The sequence below is a fragment of the Quercus suber genome, unplaced genomic scaffold (assembly GCF_002906115.3).
Source record: "Quercus suber isolate HL8 unplaced genomic scaffold, Cork oak 2.0 scaffold_872, whole genome shotgun sequence".
NCBI lineage: Eukaryota > Viridiplantae > Streptophyta > Magnoliopsida > Fagales > Fagaceae > Quercus > Quercus suber.
In genome coordinates this window covers 59357-69338 of record NW_027070302.1, presented here as the reverse complement: position 1 = coordinate 69338, position 9982 = coordinate 59357, and the positions used below count along the sequence as shown (strand labels likewise).

The 9982-nt window shown below is 34.1% G+C and overlaps 2 protein-coding genes across 2 annotated transcripts; both read left to right on the top strand.

The window, feature by feature from the left end:
- The first annotated feature begins 498 nt into the window (after positions 1–498).
- LOC112024678 (uncharacterized) lies at positions 499–837 on the top strand. The gene has a single exon (XM_024057301.1). It carries the CDS (start codon positions 499–501, stop codon positions 835–837), a length of 339 nt encoding a protein of 112 aa, XP_023913069.1.
- Positions 838–8710: 7873 nt separating this feature from the next.
- On the top strand, positions 8711–9430 carry LOC136065178 (zinc finger BED domain-containing protein RICESLEEPER 3-like). The gene has a single exon (XM_065767980.1). It carries the CDS (start codon positions 8711–8713, stop codon positions 9428–9430), a length of 720 nt encoding a protein of 239 aa, XP_065624052.1.
- Positions 9431–9982: the final 552 nt, after the last annotated feature.

The following is a 9982-nucleotide window of genomic DNA, read 5'->3' as shown; positions in this document are numbered from 1 at the left end:
GTTTATATATCCACCAAGAATCTTGTAAACTTTCTATATTGACAAGCCTAATTAAATACAAACCAACTTCCTTCCACTTCCATCAACTAATCTACACTAATTTTTTAACAATCCCAAGTAAATAAATATAATAACCCCAATGTGTTCGGGTGTTACTTTTAGATAGTTCATTCATGCAAGAGGCTTGAACTTGGGGCGCTTTGCCTTTCTGTCTAGCTTTTATGAATACCAATTTTTTAATGATATCCTCTCCCATGAGAGTAGGTTTAGTTTTCACACCCTGATGTAAGGCCAGCTAATAAGAGCCTGCTCTCTCCTCCATTATTTTTCTACCAAATATTGGTGCACATGCCCTACTTCATCACCATATGCCCCTCCTCATGGCACACCATTCATTATCAGCTCTATAAATATGCATTCAATAACACATCTCAGCTCACACAATACAATACATCCCTCTTTACTCACTCACTCACTCACTTTAGGCTATACACCCTGATGGAAAAGGCTCTTTTGAGAAAACATTATGCTTACTCAAAGATCGATGAGGAAGACCCGGAAGAGATAAAACATCAGCAAGCACAGTTCTTGATCCAGAAAATACTCTTGCAAGCAGATAATCGAAGAAAACCATCGTTTTTGAGGATCAGGATGTGTAAGTTGAAGGTTAGGATTGGGAGGAGATTAAAGAAGCTGAGGAAGAGCATGTTGTTGGGTATATCTGTGGCTAGAGTTCGTCTTTACAAGCAAATAATTAGTCGAATGAAAACATGGAGGCGCTTGTTTCACCGTGGACGTGGAGAGCCCCTTGTTAGCCTTGCTCCCATGTTTGCTTGAAGTTTTTGTCCTAGTTTCTTTTTGTTGTTTGTTTGTCAAGAATACTGGCATCTGGTACTTGTTACTTTACCATGTGATCAAATGGTTGTGCTGCTTTGATAAGATTGTGCTTGTTGGAAAGTTGAAAGAATGATTCACTTTCCAACGGTGCTGAAGAAGGCTTTGAGAGTCATAGAAATGGATTGTAAGACACCTGAAATGCTCCATTGAGATGAGACCAATCAATAACAAAAAGAAAATCAAGCACTTAATTATACTGTTATGGATATAAGTTGTTCTTTTTAATTAGCCTTTGATTGTGGACACAATTTCATCTAAATTGGGTTTTATTTATTTATTTCATCTGCGATGAAAATTTGATAGTCTTTCACATTGTAACTCAAGGAAAATGAACCTTGTTTTTTGGCAAAGTAAAATAAACCTCAATATATAGATTACATTATTTCGTGTACGTTGAATGTGGGACAAGAGGGGGACAAGTCTAGGACATGCCAAAGACAACGAATCTACTCGTTAAAATCTGAAAATAGTTTATTGAGAGTGTTTCAAATTAATAACAGAAATTGAACTTGCTGAGTTCATTGAACCATGAATATTATCCCTTATCACCAGCAAACTAAGACTTAGACACCCCTATAGGTGTTTGAAATTGAAACCAGTCAATTTTGGATGCAATCCTAAATCCTAATTATTTTCTTCAAATATTAAAATCTTGGAGTTGAACATGAAAAAGCATGAATTCCTTAAAGGGTTTCGAGGTGGAGTCCTTAACTCATAATACACTGCCCCACCTCATCCCCATTTGCCGTACTGTCCAACCTGTTGTCTTCGGCTCTTCCTCCATTAAAGAACAAGTTCCTTTAGAGCATTCTCATCAAGTATTTCAAAAGTCAAAAATGCTATTTTTTAGCATCTTATTTCCANTCATAGATTAAACAGAAAATAAAAACAAACCAAAGAGAGAAAAACAGCACCATTGTTCATTCTGTCGATGGTGGTGGTCGAGTGCTTCGACCTAAAGTTTGATGGTGGCTTGTACGGCGGCTTGGCTACCATGGTGGTGGCTCATAGTGGTGCTAACGGCGGCCATGGAGGTCAACCACCATTAGCAAGCTAAAATCAAATAAAACTCACAACCAAAAAAAAAAAAAAAAAAAAAATTGAAACCCACGATGCGTTGCCACCCACTCCACCACCACCATTATTAGAATCCACAACTCAGCACCACCACAACGCCCACAATCCATAACCACCACAAGCCACAACCCATAACCCCACCATAATCAAATCATTATCAAACCCACAACCCAAAAGCAAAAAAAGAAACGAAAAAAAGAAAACCACTGCTGGCCGAGACGAAGGTCGAGATCAAGCTCCATTTTGGCCGAGACTGGGATGGAGGCCAGATGGAGCTCCATTCTCTCTAAAGCCAAAAAAAAAAAAAAAAAAAAACACACTACAACAAAGATGTTATATAACATCTGAGCTATGTCTACGGTAGCTCCAATCTTAAAAAATATAATAATATTTTAATATTACTTTAATTAAAATATCTTTTCTCTCTCTCATTACTTATCTTTTCTTCTCACCTTCCTTTTCATTTTCTTCCCTTTCACCGGTCTCCCTCTTTTTTTTTTTTTTTCCTCACTGGTTCTCTATTTTTCTTCCTTTCCCCAGCCCTCTCGCCCTTGCTATCTCTTGCTCATCCCTTTCTTTTATCGGTTTCCCGTGGGTGAGTCATCGTGCGTTGGCGGCACTGTGGGTTGCCTGGTCACGATGGGTCATAGGTCACAATTTGGTGTTGGCTAAAATTTTGTGATGGCTACCTTTTGTGTTTCTGATGGTAGTTGTTTTGTGATTTGGAGGAGGAAGGTTGAAGGTGGCTAGGTTGTGGTTTTGTTTTGTTTAGTTGTGGGTGGGTATGGTTTGTGGTGGTGGTGGCTAGTGGTGGGTTGATTTTGGGTTAGGTTTTACGGTGGTGGCAGGTGGGTGGGTGAGTGGGTTTTGGTTTTTTGTGGTTAATGGTGGGTGGGTGCGGTTTGTAGTGGTGGTGACTAATGGTGGGTTGATTTTGGGTTAGGGTTTATGGTGGTGGTAGGTGGGTGGGTGATGGTGACTGGTGGTGCTAGGGGTTTGCTGGGTTGGGTTTGTTGTGGGTTGGGTTGGCTGGTGGTGACTATGGGCTTGCTATGGGTTTATTTTTGTCTGTATTTTGGTGGTTAGGGGTTGGGTGGTGGTGATGGTGGGTGTGAGTGTGTGCGGTGGTGGTCGGTAGCAGTGGGTGTGGGCAGTGGCTATGGATTTGTAAGCAGCAGAAAAGATGAGATGAGAATAAAAATAATTATAAAATAATAAAAATATTAATATTTTAATGAAGTGGTAAAAAATATAAAACCTTTGATGTTGGATGTATTATAAAGTGAATTGTTAAAATAAATAAAATAGGTTTTTGAGATGCTAAATGCTAAATTTTTTGAGATCCTTGATGAGAATGCTCTTAGTGAGCATGGTTAGTTTATCAACACCAATCCATATCTCTTAAATACATAAAAAAACAAAAATAAAAGTTTTTTAAACCTCTAACGTTTGCTTCTAATGATTAGATTACTTTTTATTATTATACCAAGATACCAATTGATCTTTTGTAAATGTAAGTAAGAATTATAAGAGACTTTAACAATAGAGCTAATTAGAATACTTTTTTTTTCTTTTTAAATTTATTTGTTATACAATTGATGCGGCAGCCTGGTATAAAAATTATGATTAGAAATGTTTACAAATTTACGTGGAAATGATCGTGATAGGTGTCATCAACACAAATTTCTTTAACTACTTTCTTAAATTTCTTAATTAATTTCTTGTCTTGCGTTTAAAAGTCCAATTAAAATAAGTCAGCATATCTCACGCTTATCAAGCATCTTAAATTCTTAATGACAAATCTTGGATTCTGTCCAATTGAGTCAAAGGCTGATTATGACAGAGCTTAACACGGCAAGGTTCGTGTATGACACGCAATTCACTTCACTCAAAAATACAAACCAACCAAATTGGCATGCATTGCACCAGTATAGATACGTTAGGTTCATGTTAGGTTCTTTTCTCAACATGCTGTATATAACTTTTATGCATTGTATAAATCATATATGGCCAAATCATTTCATTTGATCAAGCTTGAGTTCAAAGTTCAAACCCACTTCATTTCATAAGAAAGAAATTAAGGAAAAACTTGTGTAAACATATGTTTGCAACGATAAGTTATACCACTTCTAAACTAAGTTCTTTTTTTTTTTTCCACAATAATTGAATGAAAAAAGCTTTCCAAACATTTTGTTGCAATTAAAATTTTAAAAATACTTATGATCTGTTATAAGTATACTGCTCTGCAGAGCAAGTCAATAACGAAATCTCGCAATTTAATTATTTAGTAGCCAAAACAATACATCCCTTGAGTTATTCCAACCGTAGTACGACCACCAGACCAGCAATAATGAAAATGCACAGATACTTTGAGACCACTGCCTTCAATCTCAAAATATGAAGATGTGAGTTATTTCAACAATAGCACGACCACCAGAACAGCAACAATGAAAGTGTACATGTGCAGTAACTAAAGACTAAAGTATTGTAAATATATTTTAGCCTTATTAGATTATGAAATTTACCGTTTTGAATATGTTGTAAGTATAAGCTATTATTTTACGAAGTTTATTGCAATAGATTGCGAATAATTGATCAAAATAAGTCAAATTAAATTATTACAATGATATTTTATTTGTAATAGATAATTATTTCATTTTGTAATTGCAATAGATTATTAAATTTACTGTTTCAAATATGTTGTAAGTATAGGCAATTATTTCAAGAACTTTATTGTAATAGATTGCAAATAATTGACCAAAATAAGTCGGATTAAATTATTGCAATGATATTTTATTTGTAATAGATAATTATTTCATTTTGTCATTGTGATAGATTATGAAATTTACTGTTTTGAATATGTTGTAAATATAAGCTATTATTTCACGAATCTTATTGCAATAGATTGCAAATAATTGACCAAAATAAGTCAAATTAAATTATTGCAATGATATTTTCTTTGTAATAGATAATTACTTCATTTTGTTATTGCGATAGATTATGAAATTTACCGTTTGGAATATGTTGTAAGTATATGCTATTATTTCACGAACCTTATTGCAATAGAAGTAGGCTTAGGAGTGCTCGATGGACCACTTTCTTTGTCTATATTTTAGTCAAATTTAAAAAACGAACACTTATTTTATGAAGGTCAAATTGACGTTTGCACAATATTCATCACAACAAACAATTTCTATTGCAAGGAGGTCAAAGAACATAGGATAATTTATCCACACTTTTAAGGATTAGGAGATTTTACATTTACAATAAGGCATAAATGCACTTTTAGTCCCTACATTTTGGCTTTTTTCCATTTTGATCCCTACATTTTAATTTTATCACTTTTAGTCTTTAAACCAATTAACGCGTGTTATTTTCGTCAGTCAACTGACAGAAATATCTGAAGTGGCTGACGGAGGAATTAAAATATTATAAAAAATCCCACATCAACATCTAATTTTTTTAAAAAAAAATAATTTATCAATTTTAACTAAATAAAAAAAAGAAAAAACAGAATTAAAAACAATAAAATACATAAATTTAGATTTAATTCATTTTGAACAAGAACACACAAGAACATAATCATAGATTTAAACATCAACACAAGAACATAAGAGCATAGACCCAGAACCAAACACAAACTCAAATTTAAAAACACAAAGAACACAATAACAAACTAAATCTTTCCTCTGTCTATTCAATCTCTCTGCCCATTCTATCTCTCTGATTTCTCTTTCATTTACTCCAAACCCAGACCACCCATGGCCAAAGAACCATCCCAAAATCCCAAAATCAAAACAACCATCCCAAAAGCCCTACCCTAACCCGACAGAGAGAGAAAGAGGGCAGAGGAGACTGAGGACGAGAGAGAGAGAGAGAGAGAGAGAGAGAGAGAGAGAGAGAGCCAACGAGTAGATGTTGGAGAGGGTTTGGGTGGTGGATCGATTTGGAGTTGTCGAGTTTTTGGCTTTCTTGGAGAATCTGAATCTGGAGAAATTGACTTTTTAGGTTTCTTGGAGTTTTTAAGTTTCTGGGTTTCTTGGAGCAGTCGAGCTTTAGGGTTTGGAGTCGCTGAGTTTTTGGGTTTCCTAGAAAATCCAAAAATAGCTCTCTCTCAGTGGAGGCAGTGGGGTCGGTTAGAGTGATAAGTCGGTTTGGGTAGCAGGTGTGCTGTGTTTATTGAGACGGTGGGTGTGCTGTGTTGTTGTGGCCCAGATCGGTGGTGGAGTTGTGTTGTTATGAATCCCAGATCAATGGTTCTCAAACCTCTCTCCACCTCACCCTCACTCTTTGCCTCTTTCTAAGGTTGATTTGGAAGTTTTTAGCTTAAAATTTTTGTGGATTTGATCTGGGTTGGGATTTGTGGGGTTGATTTAGTTTGTTATTGTGTTCTTTGTGTTTTTAAATTTGAGTTTGTGTTTGGTTTTGGGTTTGTGCTCTAATGTTCTTGGGCGGATATTTAAATTTGTGATCGTGTTTTTGTGTATTCTTGTTCAAAATGAATTAGATCTAAATTTATGTATTTTATTGTTTTTAATTCTTTTTTTCTTTTTTTATTTAGTTAAAATTGATAAATTTTTTTTAAAAAAAATTAGATGCTGATGTGGCATTTTTTTTATAATATTTTAATTCCTCCGTCAGCCACCTCAAATATTTCCATCGGTTAATTGGCGGAAATGACAAAAATAACACACGTTAATTGGTTTAGGGACTAATAGTGGTAAAATTAAAATGTATGGACCAAAATGGAAAAAAGCCAAAATTTAGGGACTAAAAGTGCATTTACACCTTACAATAATGACAAGGAACGAACAAATGTCACTAGAAAACCACTCCAAATTCATTAAAAAAAAAAGGAGAAAACTGGCCCAAATATAGTGGGACAGACTATCTCGGTGGCATTGGACCCGAGAAGATATAAGTATGAAGGTGGGCATCAAAAAACTAATTAATAGTAATAACCAGTGATGTGGTTGATTGCTACAACATCATCTATCTTTCTTTTTCTTTTTCTTTTTTAATTAAATTTTATTTTATATATATATATATGTGATATAATTTCAACCGATGATATCTACTCTATGATGAATCTCTTTATTATCAAACCAAATTATATATACTCTATGATGAATCTTATCTATTATCAAACCAATTTCATCTATGATGATTGCTCCCGCTCTATGATAATTGTTTTTTTATCATTAGTTCAAGGCATTAATTAATTTATGATATAAGCGAAACTTGAATCCAAAATCTCTTTATTTGACAATAGGAAACATTTTCAACTAAGCTTGAAGAATTTTGTGATTTCTGGTATATATCAATGAATGGAGAAAAGCAAGGAAGGAAATTTATGAAGAACAAAATATGTGAGAAAAAAGAGAAATGAAGAGATATTTCTATATGAAAACTAAATAAAGCTTCTTGATTAATTACTTTCTGTATACAAATCTATTTATATAATACAACTAGGGATGACAATTTTGCCCCACCCCACCCCGCCCCGTGAGGGTTTTCCCCGCTCTGCAAAGATGGTGGGCCAGGGATGGGGCAATATTTTGTCCTGGCACCCCAGGGCGGGATGGGGATAAGTTTAGTATTTTTATCCCCCACCCATCCCCACTCCGCACTAATAAGGATTATAATTGTAAATTTAGTAAACCCTAAATCACTAATATTTAAAGTGAAACACAAGAGTACAAGACATGAGATATAATATTTTTTATTCTAAAATCCTACTGCTATTGCTGCCCTCTGACCCATCCCTCTTCTCTATAGTCTATATGTGTTTTTCAAGTTTCAGGCCAAACTCTACTCCAAGTCCAAGACATTGCTTTTTAGGTTCATCTCATTCACTATCTTCCTTTTGTTTTAGTGTTATTTAAATAAGTTCTTTTCAATTTAAATTTTGGTTCTTTTTTTCTATCTAAAATTGGTATTTTTGTTTATAGCTATTGAAGTTTGAAGAAGCACAGTTGGAAGGAAAAAAGGCTGGTCACGTAGTGCTTCTAGTAGGCTAGGTTTGTTCTTATCATATTCCAAATGTTTCAATTTTTTTTTGCACGTTGTTTCATGTTTTTCAATCAAATAATTATAATATATTTGTCTCTTGAAAGTTGTTGATATATTCGGTCCCACACTTGGATTTCATTATGTATTAGGCAGTTTAAAGCTAGATGTGATTCATTATATGTTCGGCTCCACACTTGCTATTAGCAACCTATCCTAATCACTATTATAGTAAGGAAACAAGTAGGGGCAATCGTAATTGTACTAAATTTATAAAGAAGGAAATCATGCACTAATTTGATAGTGCTAGTCCTTTCCCGATTCCTGATGCTACCCTTACCTTAGTAGTGATACAATACAGGAGAGGAGAGATCTTCTATTCGGTTATATTTGTATTTTTATATCTAACTTATTTTTTTCTTTACTATGTGATAGGGTTACAATTTTTATAAATTATTTGATTGATTATCATAAAGACTTTATCTTTGTTAATGTGGTTAAATACTTATATCTATATCTTTCTATCCACATTATTTTTCCTTAAAATGTGTGAAAGCATCACACATGGTTTAATTTACTTGAATTTTTTTCATAAGTGATATAAGTTTATCTTTTACATTGTTCTACATTGTTTGTGTTGGAGACATTTGGCTTAGGTTTTGGTGTATGTATATTACTTTTTTATGATTGCTAAGTTACTAAATTATCATAAACAATTTTTTTAGGAATGACTTCAAGTGAAAACAATGGTAGCTCCAATCCATCTATCACACCCATTGGCAGCCATCAATCTCCAATGATGGTAGATAAAGATAATACAACTCCCTATTCAACTCCGTTGGATAGTTTAGAAGATGTCCAAGCCCAACCTAACAATGAGATAACTCAAGAACGAGGGAGGTTGAAATCAGTTGTGTGGAATCATTTTAAGAAAAGGAAAGTTGATGGGAAAGACAAAGCTGAGAGCAAGTATTGTACGAGATTTCTTGTAGGAGGGTCTAAAAATGGTACTAAACATTTGCATGACCACTTAAAAATATGTCCTAGGAAAAAGTTTAAGGACATTAGGGATATGAAACAAAAAATTTTGGTGAGGGATCAACATAACGTGGACTTAATGGCAGGTGTGAATGCTTATCATTTTGATCAAGATAAATCAAGAAAAGAACTCGCACGTATGATCATCTTGCATGAGTATAACCTTTCTATAGTTGATCACATTGGCTTTAGAAGATATTTAACTTCTCTTCAATCATTGTTCAAGATGGTTTGTAGGAACACAATCAAGAAGGACATTACGAGCATCTATGATCATGAAAGGGAGAAATCAATGCATGAAATAGAAAAGAATCAGAGTAGAATTGCTATTACAACTGATATGTGGACTTCACAAAACAAAAGGCGAGGGTTTATGGCTGTAACAGCAAACTTCTTCGACGATTTCTAGAGATTACAAAGCCGAGTTATGAGGTACATTTTTTAAAGTATATATTCATTTTTTTTAAAATTCTTTTCAAATATTGTATGAACTTATTTCACTGTTAGTTATAATAATTTAAATTTATTATTTTAGGTTTATTTATGTGCCATCTCCACATACAAAAGAAGTGCTTTCTAATGTCCTTCTACAAACCTTGTTGGAATGGAACATTGATAGGAAGTTATCTACTATGACAGTGGACAATTGCGGTACCAATGATGCAGTTATGAATATTATACTAGACAAGCTTCAACGTAGTATCCTTGTTATGCGTGGATCAATGTTGTATATGCGTTGTGCACACATGTTCTTAATTTGATTGTTCAGGATGGTTTGAATGTTATTGGATCATGCATTGAGAAGGTTCGTGAGAGTGTGGGATTTTGGACTGGATCAACAAAAAGAAGGCAACGGTTTATAAATATGGCTTGACAATTACATGTTGAAAGTACCAAAGAACTAGTTCTTGATTGTAAGACTCGCTAGAACTCTACCTATCTTATGCTTTTTACTGCTATA